This window comes from Enhydra lutris, unplaced genomic scaffold, assembly GCF_002288905.1.
Source record: "Enhydra lutris kenyoni isolate GAN:26980312 unplaced genomic scaffold, ASM228890v2 scaffoldscaffold2, whole genome shotgun sequence".
NCBI classification, from domain to species: Eukaryota; Metazoa; Chordata; class Mammalia; order Carnivora; family Mustelidae; genus Enhydra; species Enhydra lutris.
The window spans coordinates 75071946-75097693 of record NW_019154086.1 but is presented as its reverse complement, the minus strand read 5'-3'; the positions used below and the strand labels follow the sequence as shown (position 1 = coordinate 75097693).

General features: G+C 36.3%; 1 protein-coding gene across 1 annotated transcript in view; it reads right to left on the bottom strand.

The window, feature by feature from the left end:
* Positions 1-7438: 7438 nt before the first annotated feature.
* Positions 7439-25748, bottom strand: part of LOC111151971 (vestigial like family member 3) — a 40860-nt gene continuing 22550 nt past the window's right edge. The window contains exon 4 of the mRNA XM_022510227.1: positions 7439-7788. Within this exon, the coding sequence (XP_022365935.1) occupies positions 7745-7788 (44 nt within the window). The 3' untranslated portion in view covers positions 7439-7744. The remainder of the gene's footprint in view (positions 7789-25748) is intronic.

Here is a 25748-nt window from a genome sequence, read left to right as displayed (position 1 = left end):
GCTCATTTACTGATCAACAACATTCCAGAGTACAGGTACCTACTTTACACATTAAATGCATCAAAACATGTTTGCTTTCCATCCCAGTTGTTCCACTGCTTAACTGATAACAGATGTAATGATTCAATCTGGACAAAAATGTAAAAGCTTTACTATGTAAGTGTGGTCATATATAGATATTTTTGTCACATGTGTATAAGCAGGTCAAATGAGATGGTTGGAGACTTAAGGCAACACAGGATGATCACACGTTCCCAAAAAAGGAAGCAAAACAATTAAATGGTAGTTGATTATCCCCAGAGAAAACACACTTCAGCTAGGAAGAATCTGCACCAGATGTCCTGCTCTCCACCCGCCTGAATGCTTGTCTGACATAAATACCGCATAGCCCTTTAGATTCCAAGGCACTATAATAACCACGTGAAATGTTTGAAATAACAACAGAAATTCCCTTCATATGCCATTATTTAAGTGAAGGAAGATGAATCCTCCACAAATGACCATTGTAAACATGGAATAAGCCTTGCTAGTTTCAGTGATACGTTAAATACTCTCAGGTTACAGGGCTGATGAAAAAATATATCGAAATCTACTACTAATTGTGGTGGTAGAATAATGCCCCTTTCAAAAAAATACTCACATCTTAATCTTTAGGACCTGTGAATGTCACCTTACATTTAAGAACTTTGCAGATGTAATTAAATTAAGAACCTTGAGATGAGGAGACTACGCAGGCAGACTCAATGTAATTACAAAGGTCTTTAAACATGTGAGAGAGGCACAAAAGAGAGGGTCAGAGTGATGCTATGTGAGAAGGACTTGACCAGTAGCTGATGGCTTAGAAGATGGAGGAAGGGAGCCCTTAGTCAAGGACTCTAGAAGCTTGCAACAAGGAAAGAGACTCTCCCTTAGAGCTTCCAGAAGGAATGCAGCTGACACTTTGATTTTAGCCTGAGAGCAGTGCCGAATGTCTGACCTACAGGGTGGTTAAGATAATAAATGTGTTGTTTGAAGCCATTAAGTTTGTGGTAATTTTTTACAGTGGCCATAGAAAACTCATAACACTAATCTCGTTTAAATATGGCAAACAGTTAAGAATGCGAAATTATCTCACCTAATATGTTGGAGAGCCTACTGATTCAAACACTTATTTCTAGACTTTTGCACTTCTAAATGAAAGATCCATTTAAGAAGAAAGTAGAGTCCAATGTAGGAAAACTCCAGCTTCCTTCAAAAATTCTTAGACTTTTCCTTTCCAGATGCAGTTGTTCAGTGCCAATGAATTGTTAGGAAAGTTTTTTTTTGTTTTTTGGATTTTTTCATAATACTTATATCAAGTTCTGTAACCAACAAGTGTAAAAACAAAGCAACAAAATGCATTTCTCATAGTCAATGATAATTTTAGAAGCATTGTACTAAATCCATTTATAAGCTTCCTGCTGTTATATAATGAACATGGCCCATTTCACTTGCCCTTCCATTATAAACACTTCGCTTCTAACCCACTCCTCACTGTAACAATTAGATTCCCTGGCCTTAGAAATTAACCTCATAAAAACAAACAAACAAAACACTAAAATGTTTTAATTTCCAAAGATATTTATAAATTGCTTAATCGGATAAGAAGAAAACAGAGCTTTAGTTAATTGTCAAGAAATGCAGACCAAACCAAAATGCTACCTTAAAATACAAACATTAAATTCACATTAAATTATTTATTGAACATATTGAAGATAACATTGTTTTTACTTACAAAGTCCTCCACCATCTTTTATCACTGACATATTATGCGACCTGCATTTGAAGAATGAACAGAAATACGAAAATGTCTCTTTCCCAAACCCCAGAAAAAGAACAAAAAAAAAATTAAGATTTTTTAATTAGTTTGTAAAGCCAAAAGTTTTATGAGCTTTGTAAATTAAGACTGACAACATAGGCAAGATTACTTAATTTGTCTTTCTGGAAATGTAAAATTAAGATAGCATAAAATTGCTCATAAAACTATCAAGTCTGGAATTTTATTGTACTTCAATGGTGCAGGATAATATTTCTATTAATAGTTTTCAGTTTACTTAATCAAGTGACAAATATAAAGTCTTCCACATTATTTCTTATAAAAGTATTTCACCTTCCTAGATTTATATGATAAAAATTAATCCGTTTTCCCTTTCAACATATGCATTTTAAAATGATACAAAGAATTCACATGGAAACTCTTCCCTATACTGTATATCCAGAAAAATGTATGGAATAGTCTTTTTAAATCATATATAATATCCAAGATTGTAAATATCCTAAGAAATTAAATCATGTGTGTAAATAATCATTATTAATTTCTGCCCTAGCCACAGCATAAAAAAATGTACATCTCTATTAGTATAAAGAGATATCATTAGAAAAGTTCACATCTTATGCATACACCAAACAAAAATCTCCTAAAGAATCTTATATTCTAAAAGAGCTATTCTTACATCAAAATTTAGTAGTCCAGAAATTGTTAAAAAAAAGAAGCTAATTGACAGTAACCTGCCCTTTCTAGAAGGTATCATAGTTTACTTATATAATGGAATTGGTAAATTACACTTAATCCAATTAGTATTTCCTGGAACTTTAGAAGGAGATTCAGATAAATTTATTGGATCTAATTAATTTGCAATTTCAAGTGAATACTTGTTTGATCAATTATTTGAAACTATACAAACATTTTTCAAACAAACAAATAAAGCATAATGGACAATAAAGGAAATAAGAAAATTAGGATATTTTAATAATAATGGCTATTTCTATATTTTGGCAAAGTGTATAGGGTGAAATTCCCAGAGAGCACTAAAAGAAAAAAGCCTGCTGAAAAATTCCGAAAAGTCTGTTCTGTGCCCAATGTCCATGACCAAGTTACCAAGGTAATTAACATTTTGAAGCTCTTGAGACTGAGGTCTTCCTAGAGGGCCCACCCATACCCCAATCTTCAATCATCCACTTTTGTGCAGCTTATCTATTTGTCTTCCACACACATTTTTAAACTAAAACTATAACCCGATTTTTTGAAAATGACTTTAATAAGAGTTTTAATACTTTAATAAGAGATTTAAAGAGCTCTTAGGCCGTGTTTTCAGAGAATAAATTTTAATTTCTCAAAGAAGCTTTAAATTTTCTGAAAGACATGTCTTTTATCCTGGGGGAAAGAAAACACAAAGTGAAGCGAAACTGGGTTCTTAAGATCCTGTACATGAAAATCAGCAGGCTGATTTCAGTCTTGGTCTCATACAGTTTCTGCTTTTCTGCTGTCCTTATGTCTGCTGTGAAGGTGATCAATCACAGGGATTCTAACTGCCATCAATACTCCTTTGTAACTGCAATGGTTCAAGTGAACTCTTTCCATCTTCACTAACTGACACAGTGTCAACATCTGCTTCCAATAAAATTGTTTCTTTTTTCTCAAGCAGAGTAAATCTGCTGAGATTGTAAAGGGATTTTTTCCCTCCCCTTTTCATGCAAACGATTTTTTTTCCATCATATTTTGCAATTTTTCCTCCAAGGCAAGTAAAAAAAAAAAATAATAATAACTTCAAAAGAGAGGTTTTTATTCCAGGTGCTAAAGAAGCCAAAATAGAACTGAAAAAAAAAATATAAATTTTGGTGATTTAGTAAGATGTTGCCTTAATATGAGAGAAAATACATAGGATCCTGGATGAATAGGATTTTGGAAATGTAAGAAAACTCACAGTTGGATCTACATACCACTAAAAGGTTAATTTATTTTCCTTCATAAGTGACACACTAAAGTAACAGAAATAATTAAGAAATTTACATTTTATCTTCAACAAATAGTAGTGGACAAGATTCTCTTGCAACAATTTGTGATGAAAAAGCAGTCATATATCTATTTGATTGCTGCAGAAGTGGATATGGGAAGTATAAAGAAGGGACATCTGGGAGCTCAATTTTATGACTTACTTAATTGACAGACATTTGTGGTACACTGTGGTACTTACTGAACATTTACTATGAGACAGAGATGACTGATGATAGATAGATGGATACATAGATAGATAGATATGATTTTCAGACTTCACAGCCTGCCACTTAGGTACTATTATCTCACTTTGCTCAGAAGATAAATAAAACCCAAATCACACATACCTAATTGTGGCCACGCCAGAATTCAGACAATGACCTAACGCACAAGTCAATGCTCTTTTCCATGAATTCATTTTGCTTCTCTATTCACTCCAATATATAAACTTTCCTTTTCCACCACTAATGCCATTGCCCCATTGACTTAATTTGGCAATATTATGTAACAAAGGGACAATCATTAAGAAATAGAATTTAGTTTCTTGAAATACTGTTTCTGATTGCAACTTCAAATGACAAATGTAATATTAAACCAGACAGCCAATGCAAAAACCGGATAGATCCTGCGTGTTCTGCAGGTCTTAGCATAGGAATAGGCAGTATGATTTCCAAAATGAATAATGAGCTCTGCAAGGGCATGTTTTATACCAGTTACTAAAATTTGTCTTTTTTTAAGTTTTTTTATAAAGTTAAAAGAATTAATTCCTTAAATTATTTGCAACCCACTGGTTCTCATTTGCAAAATGTAGAGCAACCCTGGCCATTTCTGCTTAAAATAATAATGTAAATAATTTTAAGAGGACAGAGAAAGAAAAAAAAAAAGCAGATGAAAGTTCAGAGGGGATGGTTAACCTTCTTAAGAAGGAACACTGGTTTTTAAAATATTTAGATGCTCTTTTCAAATAAACAGTGAGGGACAAAATAGCCTGTTGAGATCTAACTTAACACTATTATGTTGTTCCTTAACTCATGTTGGTTAATAGCGGTCGAAGCCTTGACTCAATGTCAAATAAATGAGATGATTTAATAGGGTCTAGCTCAAAGACCTTTAAAAACCTTGAAAGAAGTCTAATTTTTAAAGTAGTCAAAAGTGGAGTGGTTCCAAATGAATGGGGAAGAAAGTTGGTAGCCCTCAGTGAAGCAGGTTAGGAGTCTCTAAGTTCAACAGCATCATTTTGATGTGCAAAGAGCAGACCCAGAGAGTGATAGCATTTTAAACTTAAATTTAGAATATCATGCTAAATTACAACTCATCCTCTTTTACTTAAGGTGGTGTAGGTAATATGATCATAACAAGGGGGTACCAGTCAAAAAAAAACAAAACAAAACAGAACACCAAGGGGATGCCAGACAATGATAGAGACATGCACTCTCTTTTTACTTAGACTTTGATCCATTCCTTGCTTGTTAAGGATCTAATCCTTGCAGTATGTCAACAATGCCTTTTCTTAACAGGAGACCTCACTTATAAATCTTTCCTGGATACAGCAGAATTCAGATCTCCAACTTTTCTTGGACCCCAGAGCCAAGGAACCTTTCATACTGTAGTTATCAGGAGTGGCACAGAACACAGTCCAAATTCAGGGTGTAGCTATACAATTCTCTCTCTCTCCTTGAATTCAGTTCAATGGTGAGTAAGGAAAGGAGCAGAGAGTTAATACTTTTCTTCTCCCTTAATTGGGAAAATCCAACTGAATGACCTGAATGAGCTGGAGTACAATGCTGTTCTAAGAGAAACTGCAAAGGAAATTAATAGGTTCCAAGGGAAGGGGAGGAAAATAAATAATTCCCAGGGAGTCATCCCATGGGAACTGCACAAATACTTGACTTTGAAAACTCAGGAGGACACAAGAGGAAACCAATTTTATAGATTCATTTAACTTCATGCTCCATATATTGGGCAAAGTACATATAACCGTAACGAATCAAACTATAGATCAAAATATAGATAATTTAACCAAGCCACTCCCTAGAAATCTAAGTTCATATCATTTGTAATATGATTTGTAAGTCAAAAATTCCTTAAGCTTTGACCTCACATTCGGTAAAAATATGCACATTGTGTTAAGGAGAGTTTGGTTAAGAAAAAGCAACTTATGATAACAATGTAAGAGAGTGTATAGATTTATAATTCACCAGAAGCACCAGGAAAGAAAATCAATGCAAAAAACAGAGATAAGGGAACTACTTTAAATTATCTGTAAGAACCCTGCCTAGCTGAGCAGAGGTTGTGCTGCTCTTATAGCTAAAATGTTTATGCACAAGATATACACAATTTAAAGTGGAAAGTGGTATTTCATTAAACACTGTATTTCATATGGGTGAAGACCAGGATGGGGCACATTTGAGAAACTTTTACCAAACTAAAACTTCTATATAACACTAACTTTTTAATGTGACCCACCTCTGGAAGCAGCTAGATGAGAATGGACTTTGCATCAAAAATTCTTCATAACTGCTACTTTTATAACCCTAATCTTTTCCTAACAAGGTCTTAATGGTAATTCCAACTTCACCTTATTTAGATCCTGAGGGCCATCCCAAGTTGAATCCTGAGTTTTCAAGGATAAATTTCAAAGAATAGTCATTTTGTAACCCCAATTTAAGTAACTGTGGCATAAATTCCAATTTAAATTTCATTTTGCTCTAAAAAGTTTTCTTAAAAGAGTTCAATCAACTAAGACCAGATTTAAACAATCAAGAAAGTCTTGAAAAAAAGATGTTTAAAATATTACATATATAATATATTATTTTTTAATTTACAATGATGAGTAAAATTATCAGAAATAGTCATTGAATTAAAGGCTTTGTGACACGTCTAGTACCTTCCCAAATATTGTCCCTTGAACATCTCTAGGAAAAAAAGTCCACTTAAAATATGACCTTAGAAATTGCCATGATTGCATAAATAGAAACAAGGAAACCAAGCCACTGGCAATCAAAGGTAGCATGGGTAAATGCATTTTTTTTCCAGTAGTTGATATAAACTGGTTCCATTTATCAAAGTTGGATGGGCTAAAAAGACAATTATATACTCTAGGCAAACTCTCCCTCTGATTTAAAGTTTCTGCAAAACTTAGTCAACTTCCAAGTACTCTTTGGGACAAATCGAAGTAATGAAATATCCTTTCTTAAGTGTGGTCATTAAAACACTTCCTTTTCAAGCTATGCATATAACTCAAAGCTAAGTGAGCTAGCATGGCATTAAATCTTCACTGAGATTTAGTGTAAAACAATACTATATTGGCTTGGCTATGGTGCTACTTTTGTAAAAAAGGAGAAACTGTCAAACACTTGAGGTAACCTAGAAAGCACAGAGCATATTACAGACATCTTAAAGACAAGCCTTTTCAACATTTTTGCCAGTGCTTCTCTGAGAGCAAGTTCTTTAAACAGAACTTAACAATTTTTACAATATTAAAAAAAATACATCCCTCAAAAATAGCCCATCAATGCTAAATCAAACTTTCCGTATTTCTACAAAAATAGATACACATAGAGCTACAAAATTGTATTCCTGAAAGAATGAGCATTTTCATTTGTGGTTCATCTTTTCCTGACAAGGTGGTTGGTTCAAAAAGGAAAAGAAAAAAATCCAAAGGAAACAAAAATTAAACCATGTATCCATAAAAGCAAGACTTAAAAAAGAGAGTTGCACAGTTGGCAAAGGCTCAGATGAGGGGAAAAAAAAACAAACAAAAATGCTTTTCTTCAATGTCTAGAACCCACTCTGCTTTCTCAAGAAAAGGCTTCCAACCAAAGTCAGCTGGCTGATACTTCCTCTTCTTGCATGTCTATTGTGTCCCACTGCAGAATGGGAAATCCTGGCAGCATCTTTCCCAGTGGGCCCACGGAGTCACACTCCAACCTGACTTGCTAATACTGTGTTTCAGTACCATGGTGATTCCTTGCTCTTGTCTTGATGCTGTAGACCTGGGAAAGATGAGAGTGAGAAAAACGAAAAGCTTTAATATAGGAAGTATTCAGAAGTGGGCATCATCTACAAGGCATTGGATATAGAAGCCAAAAAGACAATCTAGGCCACTGTAGGGTATGGACTAAGGATGACCTGATCTCAAAAAAATTCCATGCTTGAGTTCACAATTTTCACAAAGCCAACCAATACAGCAGTGGACAAAAACTCTAGACCAGCGCAGTGCTATTTGGATAGTAGAAGTTGTTCTTCTTTTTTTCTTTTGGTATAGTAGAAATTCCTTACTGTAGTTTTTTATTTTCTTAGAGTATGAGTGATAATAAGTACAATAAAATAATATAAACAAAACCTTTTTATTTCTAATTCCAAAAGGAGCTGATATTTGGAGAAAACAAGTTAACCAATCTTTGGGGCACTTCGGTTAATACCTTTCAGCAATAAAAATGATACTTTCGGACTAAAGGAGTGAGTCAAGTCTGGTGCTATTTTGGAAATGTAGTCCATGGAAATGTAGTCACCATCCAATATGGTGAGCAATGAGACATGGTTAAAAACTGGATCTAATAGTGTTCAGTAAAATAGATACAGTTGGTTCATAGCTAACAGCACAAAATATTATTTTTATAAATGTACTTGTTTTTTCACATCGTCCTCCAGAAAATATTTAAGATGGTATAAAAATCTATACTTCATAGCAAGAAAATAAAATTTACAGATAAGGTTTTAAAAATAGTAACAAGGAAAATAAGTGAACACATATGAATTCCAACTCAAAGCTAAAGTGATTAAGAAGCTTATCAAACAGAAAATGGAAATTGTGATTCTGATTTAGTTCCAATACAGTCAGTTGACTGATTTCTGAGGTGGACAATTAGCATAGCACCTTCAGCTTATATCTACTTGAAGTCACTTACCTCAGGTTCCTTTATTTTTGGCATAATCATTTAGAAGAGGACAGACAAAGCAATGATTAAAACCAAATACCAAAACATTAAGGAGTGGGTAGAAAAGCAGCATGTCTGCTGCTGTACGGGTGCTCAGATCACAGAGTGTTTTCTTGATCCTTGATCTAAAATGATTGTAAGTCTGGGGTGGATGTCAGAAATGGAATGGTTAAATGAGCCAGTAGGGTTTTAAATTAAAATTGTTACTAAAACAGCTGCAATGATTTCATTTCTTGTCCCTCCAACTTGTCAAAGAATTTTACAAAACAATGGATATCATTACAAAACAGACACAATTAGTAAGTCATTGATGGGAGACATTAAGACAATCTACAAAAAGACTACATAAAGGGAGAAAGAACAAAGAGAAAAAGACAAAGCACCTCATAGAACCACAAGTCACCATCTATATCCTATAGCACTTGCATACTGGGGGAAAAAGCAACATTTTCTGAAAAAAAGATTAGTTTCATCTTAATTTTTGTTTTCTCTTGAGACTAGTATTATGTTTAGATACAGAGTCAACAGTTTTCCTTTCAAAAAAAGAGGAGGAGAAGGAGAAACAGGAGGAAGAAGGGAAGGAAGAAATAAAAGGATTTGGGGTATACCCATTCACTCTAAATTTTCTCTACTCGTTTTCAAATGATTTTGTGGTTAGAATAATTTGTAACCTGACACAGTCTCTGTTTGGTGACTCTTATAATCTAAACCACCTTAACTGACAATTTGCTGACTGCATAAACATTTTTTTCATTATTGAAACGTCTCATCTGTATGACTCAGTATTTCCAACACTTGAAGACCCCATCAATCTATAGAATGTCAGCACGGCAAGTCATGAATAGTGTTGGAATCATCAAGTGGTTTGAGTGTCTTTTTTTTCCTCTTAGATAAAGGCAATCCCTAGTTTGCTTTGCAAAGACATATGACTCCTTCAAAATCATGTTAGCCTTTTTCTGCAGACAACTATTGCATTACTTATCATAGCTCCACATTTTCCAACCAGAATTAACAGAGAGCATTCTCTCCTTATAACTTCATCTCATTGTTTTTGTTTCCAAGTCTTTGCATTACTCTAATGCAAACCTTAAAAAAAAAAAAAAATCAATTCGTCTAAGGCCTCAAATGTATTAAATAGCTAATGTGGTCCTTGTGGTTTAGCTGCTTCTTGGTGATGGTACAGTCTGTCAAACCTTTGCTTTAATTACCAGGTATTTCAAAAATATGCATAAAATTCAACAGTTAGGCATAGGTAAAACACAAGAAAATGAACAACCACAAACAAAACACCCTACTACTAATAAGTTGCAGGAGAGAAGCAGCTAGGATTTTTCTTATTAGACAACTGATGAGGATAGATCGGGATATTTAAGAGTCAGCTGGCATGTTTAGTTTTTTCAGCAAGGGTTGAAGACGACAAAATCATTGACTGTATGTGGTCTACACACATTTGGGGTTTCCCCAGCTTTTCTTACCAAAACACAAAATCTACTCTGCTATGTTCTCATAGCTATTCGGGCTTGTTCTGCCTCTCACTTTCCTAACTCAAACTGATAGGAAATTGGTTCGTAACATATACTGAAATCTCCCCACAGGCTGTCTGAAATCACCCATGTTTATCTTCTTGATATCAATAACTCAGTTTTAATTTTATTGTTTAGTCTGTGAGATTTTTAGTCAAAAAGAAAATAAACATCATAAAAATGTCAGTGAACATTTTCTTACGGCTGAATATGACAGGCACTGTGTGAAGTACTTTTCATGAAAGATTTCATGTAATGCTCTCAACCATGCTACAATAGTATTTATTTTACAAATGAGAAAATTAAGACTAAGAGAAATTATGAAACTATTAAGCGGCAGAGCTAGGATTGAAAACAAGGTGGTCTGATGTCGGAGTCAAAGGTCTCAGCTACAATGTATATGGCTGCCCCCATATGGACTATATTTGCCAGAGACTATGTCACTAACCTCTACTACCCACAATTCCCCAAGTCAAAAATCCTTTCATTAAATCAATCTGAGGAAAAAATACATTTTTTAATATTCCTTTTCACACTGTTAGAAATCACCTGACAACAGAACCAATGTCAGAGTTAAAAGTAGAGCTCTTTTAGTAACCTTTTTAAACTATACATCTGTAATGTTTTTTAGCTTTTTAAGGTGCAGTAATTGATTACACAGTAGTTTATTATACTTCAGATGAAGACTACTTCAGTTGTGTAATAGGATATTCCACGTTGACTGATACGTTTTTGATATATAAGCCTCCCCACAGCCACAAAAATAACCCTTCCCCAGTGTGAATACTGAAGGCGCAGGGTGGCCATCTGGTTCATGAGGTGTTTTCAGAAATGAGACCAGAGAATAAAAACATCAGATTGCTGGCTTCAGAGTTTGAGAGTCTGGGATTCAGTTAGGAGAAAAGCTTGAATGGAAACACAAGCCCACAGACCAGTTCCTCAATTCAAAGCAGGGAAGGACAGAGGGAGAAAGAAACTCAGTGAGGGCAGGGATCCATCCCACAACCCTGAGATCAGGACCTAAGCCCAAATCAAGAGTTAGATGCTCAACCAACTGGGCCACCCAGGTGCCCCAGAGGTTCACCTCTTACAAAAGGATCTGGGAATAAGGAAGTAAAGATGGCAACGGGGTGTGTCTAAGGATGAAAGATCTGGACACTTCCCGCTCTCATTTCCCTCCACTCTTAGGTGTCTTGTGAGAAGATCCTAAAGTTTTCATGGGACCCCCAAAAAGATACAAGAGTGAGCTCAGAGAAAATGTTGGTGACCCTGCTAGTGTGTCTGATGTCTGTGATGTGGGTACCCCACAGCAGAAGAAATGGCACCAGCCACCCCAACTGAGAATGTTGGAGGGATCACAATGGCTAGAAGTTGAACCTGACTTAAATGGGTCATTACCTGGAAGAGCACTGTACAGAGAATGCACTGAGAAACAGAGTGAGGGAGAGGGGATAAGTATGGAAACAAAGGCCAGGATAGGAAGGAAATGACAAAATCATGAACCAGCAACCTCTTAGTTAACAGTTTTTATGATACAATGATTCTAGGAATACAGAGGCAAACCCAAGGAGAGGGTGAGGATGGAATCGGAGAAGAGGTTCCAACTCTAAATTGGACATTGTACTAAACTGAGAGCAATGGAGATATCACTAAGTTGGACTAAGTATACTCATCATTAATGAGGTTAAGTTTTCTGCTATTGGGTAGAAATAAATAATAATTTAGGTTTCTGAAAAACTATACCCCAGCACATCTGAGCTTTAGGGAAAGTTTGATTGTCAGAGTTATACCCATTAGGAAAGCATGCCCTGCTTCTAAGTCAGCATAATCACTTGACAACACCACTGCCTATAGCTCTTCAGTAAGTTGAACATGCTTCCAATTAATTTTATTGCTGTAGATAAAAGAGGTAATGTGGTAACCATACACCAGGGAACATGCTGCTGATAAAAAAAGAAGAAAACATAAGAACATAAAACCTTGAAGTGTGGGTAGAATATTTTATGACCTGAAAGCCAAGAAATACTTAGATGCATAAATATAAATTTTTCATTTCATAGATACTAAGAGTCTAGAAACTTTTTAGGATCAAAATGCTTGCCATTAGAATAAAAGAAGCTGATAGCTTAGTCCTACATTAAAAAAAAAAAAAAGAATCTCCTGCTTCTTCCCTGCTTTAATAAAGGTAAGTCATACTTACTACATACTATAAGTATACACAACACTGTGTTGGCTACTGTATCAAAATATCTAACCTTTACCAACAATTCGACATCTAACACTGAAACACTGACAAATGATCACAAAGTGATGCAAGAGACAGTTGTATTATCTTCTCCTACTTTATATAATTTTCATTGGTAATGATCATACAACTGCATTTGTTTGTCTGAGCCCCAGGGCAATCAGTTTAAATGCTAGTTAAGAATTTCTAAATAAAATCTATGTGGGGATAGCACCTTAACACTAAGTAGGAGAAACACAAAGTAGAGGAAACACAAAGTGGGGGAAAAAATAAGAGTGAGAGCTATCCAATTCAGAAACTATGATTTCATTTCAGGTAAATACTTAAAAAATGTTTAACCACCGTGGACATCTCCCTTCATTCTTTTTAAAAACATCTTCTTTTCAAATTCTAAAACATCATAGATTTCTTGCTTAATATCCAGTTACAGGGGATTTAGAAAGTGTAAGTTCTACCTAATAGCCCCTGTCACCATAGAACTCACGAAGAAACTTTAGATGTACACACATACTCATACCAGTATTTACACTATGCTATAACATGCTTATTTCACCTGCAATATTATCTTGGAAAATGTTTTACCCCACATCAGTACATATACATGAACCCTTCTGGAGGGATGTAGAATATGTATTCTACCCTGTAGTGTAAATTATCCCATTCTCTATAGATGTATATCATTTGGATACACACACGTGTACAAACATACTTGCTACTAATGTGAACATTTTGACAGATAAGAAATTCCTGAAAATATGTTTGCATAATTAGTGAACCTCAGCATATATGTTCACTTAAATTTGCATATTTCCATATTTCATTGTGGGTGCTACATGTTTCAGCAAGTTCGTACCAATATTCATCTTACTTTTTACAGATTAAAAGTATCTATTTCAATTTGCATTTCTTTTCACCTTAGTGAAGGTAAATATTCTGTGACTATGACATTTCTTCCTCAGTGTTTTATCTTTGGTCAATTTCCTATGCATTTAAGAAAGCAATTTTCTCATTTATTTCTAAGTGCTTTTTGTATAGTAGATACATAAGGGTTATTTTTCTCATATTTTACAAATATTTTAGCCAGTTTGATGAGCATTAAGCATCTTCACAGTTAGCACTTCAACGTTGGACAATAATTCTTTTTAAAGTCATCACAAACAAAATGTACTCTTGAACCAGACTGAAGAATAAATTTATTATGACACTTGAATTACAATTACCTTCTTATCATTACAACCCTTGCACACTAAAACAATGGTAACAGATACTTAACTATGGCAGTGAAATAATTTATTAGCAGAGGGATGTCTTTCTGTATATAAAGATGTTTTCTCCAGGCACATTTAGAAATGACTGAAAAATTTCCATGTAGTCGTACTGTCAGAAACAATGAGGTGAAAACTGTCTAAATACTTGCTAAAATATATTTAAGTTCAGATTCAAGGGACGAGTAGAAATGGAAAACCCGCTGAACCTCATAGACTATAATTTACTACGTTTTTGTCAGAAGCACAGCACCTGCACACCTGAGGCAACCATTGCAGGCGGTAAGCGGGTCAGTGCCCAGGTGTTTCCGCTGCTCCTGTTTTCCCAGACAGCCCCCCCCCCCCCCCCCCTGCAGCCTGTCTGCTGCCTACCCTCTCACCACCTTCCTCCCTCCAAAGCCACAAACTCTCCTACTCACACAATCGCCAGCCATTGCCTTTGGCCATGTCCACCCCCTCAGACTCATGCAGGTTAAAATGGCCAGCTAGCAGGGACACTGGCAAGTACTCAAACCCTCAGGATATGGAATTACAAATCTGAACGAGTCATTTTAAAATCGATCTCATGGACAAATACAAAATATCAATTACAGAGTTGGGTAGTTTTGTATCATTATGGCAATTTACTGCACTCAAAACTTGAATATCAATTAAGCTCTTAGGTGAGAGACACTGGGGATCAGGAGGGAGGATATGTAATATAGACACTGCTCACCAACTCCAAAAGCAGATATACACAACAAAACAAAACAAAACTTCGAAGACAGAGACAAAGAATAAAGGAAAGAGGGAGTGGGGAAGAGCGAAATGAAATACCCTCTGTAATTTCTTCTACAGACTTTCTCCCAGAACTAGAGAGGAGCAAGACCAAAAAATGCTTGGATCACTTATTGTAACTGAAACCACAAGTTATAATACTCTCAAGAGATTCTAACTATCCAGACATCTGTTGGATAACAAATGCAGCCAAACATGCATCTTTAAAGAGGTTTCTAGGTTATGCAGTGACAGCTTTATGATCCAGAAAATAGATAATCCAACCAGAGGAAGAGCTAATCTGGATTCATTCCTTACTCATAAAAACGTAATTAGGGACACAACACCAACACAGGAAACACCATACCTAGGAGGATGAGTTATTTAAAAAGACTTCAAATTTTTAAAAAATTACTTCAGAACTGCAGAAATATAAATGTCTTTTTCTACCCATTTGATTTAAGCAATCAATCTCTCCATTAAAGCAAAACATATTGGAAAATATTCGGTTTAAGAATGAAGGTATGTTGCGTATCAATCATCTACACTGACACCAGTAATTTCTCATCTTACTTAGATGTGATATAAACACAAGCTCGTTCTGACATTTTCCAGAAGGGATTGTCCAATCCAAGCAAACAGAAATGGGGCTTCAAAGATTCTGAAGATGCCGAGCATCACCTGATACAGTTCAGGCAAAGCAACCATGAAAATAAGCCTTATAACACATGCTTAGAGTTGACAAAAATTATGAAAGTAAATACATAGTATATCAGGCTGTATCCAAACAAAGAATGGTATGGTTTGCCCCTAACAGTCTCTCATAAGACTTTTTTTTGGTCATCTTTTTGCCAAGGAATTCACAACATGTTGGCCACAGACAACTGTTTGTGAAACCTTATATTGTTGATAAATAGAACAATAAGAATTAGACAGCCTGGAAGGGAATAAAAAGAATCTGTAATTCCGCAAGCTGTATAGAATTTTTGTATGGAATCTTTGCAGCCTATTTGAAAACTGATGTGAAACTGGGAACAAGTTCTGAAACAGATTTCTTCATTTGAGCTGTTTCTTTTAGAGGTACCCCTATATGTGATATGATATGAGCAAAGTGTTACTGAAAAGATAAATACCCTGTGAACACAAAATACCGACCCTGAAATAGGACTTTTAATTCTTTGAGTGGTTCTCCATTAAGAGTCATACTAGAATATCCTGGGAGGGTTTTTTTGTTTTGTTTTGTTTTGTTTTGTTTTTTCAACCTCTACACCTCTCCTCTCAGAAGAGCACATATGGTTCTCTCAGGAAGACACGGTGTAGTTTGAAAAAATACCCAACTGCCAACCATAACTAGTTGCGAGGTCTCTGTTAAGAAAACAGTCAAAAGCTGATGGCATTGCCTAGTTTTGCTTGCAGTTCTTGGGAAAATATTTCAGAGACCAAAAGGTGCTACCCCATTTACAGAGCAATAAATAGAAACTTGTTTACAAAATTAATATTGCAATGGAAAAATGAATCAGTTTTTAGTTCACAACTTTCAAAGATTAGCATGTATTAATGGAGTTTGGTGAGTCTATCTATACTCTAACTGCCTCATCCTGCACATAAAATTTCCTTTTGATCTACATGAGTGATGAGGACAAATATCTCAACAGTACTTAATTCCAAGGGGATAGGATCAATTTTCTAGTACCTTCTCAGTCCACAAGGCAGAGTGCTAAAGACAGGAAAACAAACAAACAAAAAACTTGTTTAAAAATGTCTTAAAGATGCACATCCTGATATTCCTTCAAATTCTTTTCTTCTTGATTCTTTATTATACCTCTCCCATTGTCTGCCCGACCAATACAAAGTACCCAGTTTTCACTGGATGGCCAATACCAGCAAACAGCAGTATTAGGAAATTTAGCTCTAGTAAACATCAAAATTATTCTTTTCTTTAAGATTTTATTTATTTATTTATTTATTTGAGAGAGAGAGAGAGAGAGAGAAAGATTGATCGATCGATCAATCAGTCGATCAGGGGAAAGGGGCAGAGGAAGAGACAGAAACCCAAGCAGATCCTATGCTGAGCGTGCAGCCAGATGCAAGGCTCAATCACATGATCCCAAGATCAGACCTGAGCTAAAACCAAGAGCCAGACGCTCAATGGAGTGTGCCATCCCAGGTGCCGCATATCACAGCTATTCTTCAAGAATAGAAGCAAATTAAGGTAGACAGAGTCAGGGAGTGACAGGCATTCAAGGCTTGCATCTCAGTTATTCATGATGTCTCACATCTCCAGTATGGATTTCTTTTTCTGTTTGAAATGCAATATATGTAGTAAGAATAATGAGAGCTTTAGTTCTCCCTCATGTGCACCATCTAGGAAACACAACCATGTACAATCGTTCATTGGAATCTCCCAGCTGCGACAGAGTAAGAAGTATCATCTCCATTCTGCATCAAAGGAAGGGGAGGAACATACAGGTTATAAGACTTGCTCAACATCATGCAGCTAAGTGATAATGTGGGTCTTGGAGTTTACTTTTTTGGTCCTCTGCTTTTCCCATACACATCTCTAGACACACATTTCTACATGTCTGCAAAGATTAAAGTTCTCTGTACTGACCACCATTTTTATGAGCCCCTAAATGATTGGGGGGAGGGGATAGTAAATCATCAATTAGATCAATCTCATCTCTCCTTGCCTCTTTCTCTTTTACACACACATATACACACACACACCATTATTTGTATTATTATGCAAATAATCTCAGAACATCTGGAATCCTCTCAGAAGGCTCCTGCACTTGCTCTGTAAAGTAGGAGGAGGCTCTATGAGACAAAATCCCCATGCCATGGGCACTGTGACATTATGGCACCATTCAGTGGAGAAAGGCCCACAAGACAGCATGGGCAAGATCTACATGGGAGAGCAGGGGAAACTCATTAAGGCTTTACAGAATCCAGCCATGGATACTTGAAACTGACAGCAGTACTCTGGAATGCATTTCTCCCTCTGATTCACCATCCAGTTACTTTTCATGCAGATCTCACTCTCTGGCTGGGATCTCCTGGCATTTTGCATGCATCTCAGAGATGGTTTCCATTAGCCTTCTGGTCACGAAACTGTCATTCTGGACATGTGCCCTATACAACTAACACCATTTAGGAGTGTGTAAATATTTTAACATACCTTTGATTTTTTTTTCTCTCAGTGGAAAATAGGATTATGACATAAGTCAAAGAAAAAGAAAAAGGTCTGCAGAAAGGGTTAAACAATTAGTTGTTAATTACTAGAGTATTGTTACCAATCATAATAAACTCTGAAAAAGTCCAGAGAAAGTATAGTTCAAAAAACATCCCAACATATACATTCTTTTTCAGCTGCAACTATTGCTTTGTGACATCTTCACTATCCTAATTTAGATGATGTCCTCAAGGTAAGTATTCAGAAATCTATAAATTTTTATTGAATAGCATAATTGCCACTGAAAAATCACATAGTCTCAGGGCAGGCTTCTATATAATATACCATTTAATATGTCTACCTGCTGAAATCAAATTATAAGAAGTAAGCTTCTGTGTCTATCCTATGTTAAAACATGATTACGGCCAATTTTCTAATTTCCTCATCACTTACAAAATTTACTAAAAATGTCAGGAACGGCTTCAATAAATCCCTAACCCTATAGCCTCCAGAATTCAGATAACTAATATATATACTCCATGAGAAGATGTGAAGAGGAAAGGAAGGAAACTGCTTTTAGCTGAGCACCAACCATATATATTACTTTGGTGTCCTCTCTCTTCTAGAACAAGAACTACCTTAGTGCTTTAATATCTTATATAGATCATACTATCCTGTCAACTATTACTGTAGTTTTCTGAGAATTTCTGTCCAAACTTACCATATTTCTCATTGTAAAGCTTGCAACTGGAGCATTAATTAATATATCAAACAAATATCCAAGTGTACTGGGTTGATAACTATTGGTTTCCTATAGGGTTTTTGTTTGTTTGTTTGTTTTTGCAAATGTGTATGTTTAGAGACAGAAATGATTTCCAAGAGATCAGTGGGTATAACGCTCTATGATTTGAATCCCTTTGATATCCTCAATGAAATTCAAAAATTAGTAACATTTTACAAGGGGATGTTAAAATAGTTTAGCCTGGTTATTTTTGAGAACTTTCATGCAATCACAATCTTTGTTGCCCAGGCTTGTCAGCACCAGACCACCTACAAGAAAGTGCAGGTCTTGAGATGTGATCTAGAGAGATGGCAAAGTTACAGGTTGATAGGAAAAGCAAGTGGTAACTTGATGTCCACCTCTCTTTCAGGGAGGGGAACTGCCTATTTGCTGCTCTAGTTCACTAGCTACTTTCCATCCTGCCTTTATTTGATAAAACAAAGACAGATGTTTCTCCTCGTGGATTGCAACGTAAAGCATCCACATAGTATTGAACAAGACTGACCACCGTGGTCTTGACAGCTATAGTCATTTGATCAGCCTATTTCAAAGGGAACAGTATATAACAATTCTGAGCAATAATAGTTTACATTGCTTCAAAATACAATTCTGCCTTTTGTGAATGAGGTCCCTTTTGTAAAATCTTCAGATAAGAAGATTAAAATTAAATGCATTTTGTGAAATGTAGTATACAGGACTTATATCATAAAAAATTTTTCAAAGAAACATGTAAGGTTGATTCTTTCATAATATTACCAGACACCAAGTATCCGTGGAGAGGACAAAAACAGATAAAAAGGACATTTAGTTACTCCTAACTTCCCCATTGGTGCCCAGTGCTCCCTACCCATTATCAAAATTTAAGTTCTTAAAGAATGTTTTCCAGGCCTTTTAACAGAGTAATTCTATTCACAGGTTAATCAAGGCCATTATTGTGAAAGTTTCTTCAGAAATATGTTTATGCCTTAACATCTGAGGGAATACTAGAAACATAGCTTCTTGTACCTGTGGAAAATTTCATAGCCTGTATCCAGCAAGTTATTTTAAGATCTAGTAGCTACTGTTTTTCTGTCTAACAAGGGTCAATGTCCCATGCTGTAATACATAATCTTGATTTCACTCAATAATTGAAGATATGCTCATTAATGAGAGATAAACTAGATACTGTTTAATATCTGGCTATAATCATAGTTTGGGGCAGAATCATTTAATGATCTTCTTAAAAAATCTACTACTTATGCAAATGTATGGTTAATGCTTATATGACAAATTTTTTAAGAAGCCAGAAGATACATCAACATATATTAATTCCCTTTTAGACCCAGATTTCCCAAACCCGTGTTATAGTAGAGAACGTTGTTTTGTTTTGTTTTCTAACGTTAGGCTATTTAAATGTGTTTTAGCAAAAAGAAACTGTTTATGTATATTTTATACTGAGTTATTGTGGCATTCCTCAAGGTAAAAAATGATAAATTTGTAACAAAATTGTAGCTTAAAAAACACGAGGAATCCTAAGAAAAATAAATCTGTGGCTGTGCAGATAAAAACAATCTCAAGCCATGAGCAGCTTATGTTTATAGAGAAGTCATACTACAAAGCACTACCCTTTTTCCTTTTGGTAACTTTAAATATAGTGGATGAAGTAGAACTTAAAAATAAAATAAACTTTGTATTTCAGTAAAAAGTCCTCATGAACAAATCTTTGCTTAGAAAAATTAATTCAAACTGGTTGGGATGAATTACATTGTATATTTTATGTTAAGTAAATTATTGGCAATAACAGGAAAGAAGAATGACAGCATTTCAGTGAAATAAATTGTATGATTATGGTCGCTGAATGATGAATACTGCAACAGAATTTACTTAATGTCATTGTAAAATTTCTGAGCATGATAGAGATAGATCTTATTTTTATGTGCATAGCTAATAATATGTTGTATCATAATCAATAAGATAAAATCAAGAAATATAGAAGTATGCAAAAGAAAAAGTAAAGTTCTCTCTCGACCCCAAAATTTCACCCCTATGTACATACCCAGAAGAACTGAGAGCATCGCTTCACAGAGTATCAGTACATGGGTGTTCATAACAGCATCATTCATATTAGTGAAAAAGCAGGAACGAATCAGTGAATGAATGGATAAGCAAAATGTGCTGTATCTATACAATAGAATAGTACCTACTCTTAAAAAGGAATGAAGTTCTGATACATGCTATGTGGATGAATCTAGAAAACACAGGCTAAGTGAAAGGAGTAAGATATAAAAGGCCACATACCGTGAGACTACATTCATAAGAAATGTCCCAAGTAGAAAAAAATGGAGGCAGAAAGTAGATTAGTGGTTGCCAGGGCACAGAAGGAAGAAGGAATATGTATGGGGATATGTTTTATATCCCTAAGATATAGGGATTTCTTGTTGAGGTGATGGAAATGTTCTGGAATTAGATAGTGGGAACGGTTGCACAACATCATGAACGTACTAAAAGCACCGAATGGTTCACTTTAAAACGGTAAAGCATCTGATATATAAAATGTAGTTCAATAACATATATTTAAAAATTTATTTATTTGAGAGAGAGAAAGAGCACAGTGGGCAGGGGCAGAGAGAGAGGGAGAGAATCCCAAGCAGATTCCATGCCCAGAGCAGAGCCCAATGGGGGGCTTGATCCCATGACCCTGAGATTATGACCTAAACCAAAATCAAAAGTCAGAGGCTTAACTTGACTCAGTCAGCCAGGAGCCCCATCAAGAACATATTTTTTAAAGCTACAAAAAGTAGGGGTTTGATCACCTTCCCTTGAGAGCTAAAATTTAAAGAGTACCTATTATCTTCAGAGCACATTTGTAAATGTTTTACTTCTTCAATTCATTTAACCCTCAATACAACCCTATGAAGCATCTTTTAAAGATAAGGAATTTGAGGCACCAAGGGGGTTAAGTAATTTGCACAAAGTCCTGCAGCTACTAAGTGACAGAGTGGGGCTTCTAAAACCAGGCAGTCTGGCTTCAAAGCTTAGGCCACACACTAATTGCCAGGAGCAATGACCATTAAAAGTTGTGATATATGCTTCCAGATAATTTTTATTGAGGGAGTACAGGCACACACATGCATATGTGTGGGTGTAGACAGATAAGAGTGATACATATGGAACTATACCAGAGGCCGGCAAACTCCAGCCCACAGGCCAAATCAGGCTCACTTCTGTTTATACACAGCCCATGAGCTAAGAGTGGAAGAATGGGATTTATGTTTTTACATGACTGAGAAAGAAGGAAATACAAAAAGAAGAGTAGCATTTCACGACTCATGAAGAGCATTTCATGACAAATAAAATTCAAATATCAGTGTCCATCACTGAAGTTTTAATGGGACACAGACATCTTCATTTCTCTAAGTTCTGCCTGTGGCTATAAACACTACACTATAAACACAGAGTTGAGTAGTGGCGACAAACAGAGATAGTGTGACCCTACAAAGCACTGACAATTTCTACCAGGCCCTTTATAGAAAACTTCTGCTGACTCTTGGATTATACCATACATGATACTCCAAAACTTCCCTCGTCACTAAGCATTATATCATTTGAATCTTCCAGATTTCCTTAATTTCTTTAAATGGCTGCAAAATAAAAATGTACCTAAACTTAATAAACCTTTCCCCTACTGATGAAAACGTCATATCCTTTACCAAATTGCTCTCAACATAGTCGGATTAATTTATTTGCATCCTAACGGAATGTGAAAATTGCCTATATTTTGGTGGCCTTGGTAGCTGCACGTTGAGGAGTTTCAAACGTGTATCACCTGAATACGAGCTCTTCCCTTGACTGCTCAGGAGCCACACAGTGTTGCTGCTGAGTCCTGAGCTAAGCCACTGTTTGGGACTACCTGGTCTAGACAACTCTGCATAACCTGTACAGAGGAAGCCACCTTGCATTCTTTTCAACTATCCTACCTTCTTGGCTTGGGAATATGACACAGAAACTTCTGTTCTTTTTACATAGTTGGAAAAGTGGAAAGGTAGCTACCATTCTTCAGTTGTTCCCCTGCTGTGGATACTGCTGTGAGCAGTCAGATACCTCCCTTCAGCAGAATAAAGTCACTTTGCCTTATGTCACGTCCCCTTTCCAGAGAAACACATCCAGTAATTGGTCAATGCAGACGTATAAAAGCCCATCCACCTTGAACTTAAAGTAGGACAATTAAAAAGTACAATCCCAACTCCAGAGCTTCTTCTAGAATCCACTGAGTCTCAGTTGAATGTAATCGTAGTGAGACTTCTCTTGCCCAATTCTCTCATTGCACAAAGATGTTTTCCTGAGAACTCTACCCCATAAATTGTCTATAATCAAATCTGCATCTTCGAGTCTGTTTTCCTGGGGAAACTGACCTAAAACACTCCGCTATAACTCTTCCCAGAGAAAGAGAGATGCGATATTTGATAGGACGTCTGGCCTTAGGAGAAGAAAATGAGTACATATGGCTCAGTCCCTCCCCCAGTCTCTTTTTCAGGCCAGCACTTGAAAGGCACACCCTCCTCCTACTTCTGTTCTTTGCAGGGTAGGCACACCAGGTTCATGCCACAGACCATGCTTTTCAAGGCAAATCTGGGTAACCATCAACCTCTTTTCACAGCAATGAGGCTTTAAACTACATGACAAGGAAGAGGGCTAAGGGAATCTTTTCTGAAGTCTGGATATTTTCTAGGATTGAATCTCCCAGAATCTAATCTTAGGGGAAGACACTAGAAGTCCAATTGTGGGAGTAAAACGAATCAAGGACCTCTAGTTCAGGCTGATCAATGATTATGCCAATAATATGATCTTTATCTGCTTTATTTCTTCATCTTTGTTTTCTCAGTTGGATCAAAGCTATGGGACAGGGGTGAATCTATCATCATCCTAAACCACACTGGCGAAGAGTAACACTATGTACTTCCAATAGACAAACCTGCATTCCTTATTATTAACAGTGTAATAGGCTTAATAGTCAAATGTACCTATATTTATGGGGAGATGGTACCCTAGCAACTTTTTAGATTTGGGGTAGGTTTTAGTTCAAATCCAGCTTGGGCATTTAGATTTAAGAAGCAGTTTTCAAATAGGAAAACTGAGACTTGGTTTCCTTATTGCTAATATCTAGATACATCTAGCTCAGATTTAGTTTAAGAACTAAAAACAATAATATAAATAAAGTACCTCTGGCAATACCTTATATGTAGGTACTCAATAAATGTTAATTCACAGCTCAGTAAGTATTAAGAACTACTTATATTAGACCCAAATGGGTCCACTGTAGATTTTTCGAAAAGAACAAAAATCCTCCCTTCTCCACTTCCAAAAGGCAGCATAACTTTTCATCCCGAAAAGACTATTTCAAGTCAAAATTCTGAACTATGAGTAGGGGAATAAAGCTCACACCCAAAATAAGAAGGAGTGCAGAAGTAGGTAGCAGATGACAGAGAAGTAGAAACAGAGAGCAAAGGCAATCATGTCCCTTTTCCCCTTTACATTACGCAATGCACAGTTATATACACCGAGTGTCTGTGACCCTCCCAGCTTTCATATGTTAAATGTTAACCCCCAAAGTGATGGTATTAAGGAGGCGGCACAGGATTAGGGAAGTGATTAGGTCCGGAAAGAAAAGCCTTCTTTAATGGGATTAGTGCCCTTACAAAAGAGAGTCCCGAGAATTCCCTAGTCTCTTCTACCAGCTGAGGACACAGTGCTGAGAAGCAGGAAGTGGACCCTTACCCAACACTGAATGTGCTGGCACCTTGATCTCGGACTTTCCAGCTTCCAGCACTGTGAAAACGAAATGTTTGTTGTTTAAGCCCCCCAGTGTACGGTATTCTGTTATAGCGGCCTGGACTGACTATGAAAGGAGAAAATATTTCCTATGCCTGCTAAGAGCGCTGTTAGCTCTGGCCACACAGATACCCCAGAAGTGAGATAGGGAAGAGCCTCCAGAGACTGGCTGCCCATGATGGCAGTTACCAAACTGGGACTCTAATCTGATCCCATGCCAGGCATTAAACCACTTAAGAAATGCCGTCATTCTTCATAGTATGTGGCAATGAAAGGAAGTGTGTGATCAGCCCCATCTCGTTCTCTTCTCCTACACCGAGAGAATCAAGTGTCCTGATTGTTTAGAGAAGCAGCTTAAACTCAGGGACTTAATAAGAAACTGAAACAGGTCAGTTTAAACAACAAGCAACACTGGAAAGCTCAGCAGAGAACCAGTTTACCAAAATAAGAATGTTTACGTACGTCAGGGCACATGCAACTTAATGCTAAGCAATGATTACTCCAGGGAGTCCTCTGCTGCAAACCAGCATTCAGGTGAAAGACCTTGCACACTAAGAATAAAACTAAGAAAACTAGAAAAACTAAGAAAAGAATAAGCTTCTTTAAACTTCTGGAAAGAAAGTCCTAAAGGGCCTAATATGGGGCCCTTGGGTGGCTCAGTGGGTTAAAGCCTCTGCCTTTGGCTCAGATCATGATCCCAGAGTCCTGGGATCGAGCCCCACATCTGGGCTCTCTGCTCAGCAGGGAGCCTGCTTCCTCCTGCCTCTCTGCCTACTTGTGATCTCAGTCTGTCAAATAAATAAATAAAATCTTTAAAAAAAAAAAAAGTCCTAATATATCACAAAGTATTCCAGGAAAAGAACCTGGGATTGGAGGTGGACCAGTGGGTGACTTCGGAATGTAAACTCCGGGGATGTAATCAATGACTTGATTTGTGTTTTAGCCTCTGATGCGTCTGATTTTTGTGAACTCAAAACCATTAATACTATTAAGATGAGCAGTCTGATCTAAAAACCAAGATCAAACATTTAACACCATGACTTTCAGAATTCCAGAGAGGAGCTGAAGGCGCTGTGAAGAAACATTTGCCCTACCAATTTTATCGAAATCTGTTGAATACAAACTTTATAGTAGTCTTTTAAGTCTTGTGCTATTTAAAATAGAGAGAGAGAAAGAGAGGAAGGAGGAGAAGGTAAAGGAAGGGCAGGGAGGGAAGACAAGGGAATTCCAATCCTTTAACACACGCTCCCTAATTCTTTGCAAAAGACCACGATTATATTCCATGGCTTATATTCCAGGAAGCAGTTCTATAAATCCTAAGTAAGACCTGACAAAGAGGAGAGAAGGTAAAATTACCGAAGCATACTGTTTCTGAATTCTATTCGGCATTATACATGGTACAGAGCACAGAGACAGCGGAGATTTTAAAAATGTGTTCAATTCTTTGTAAACACAAGGTAGTAGA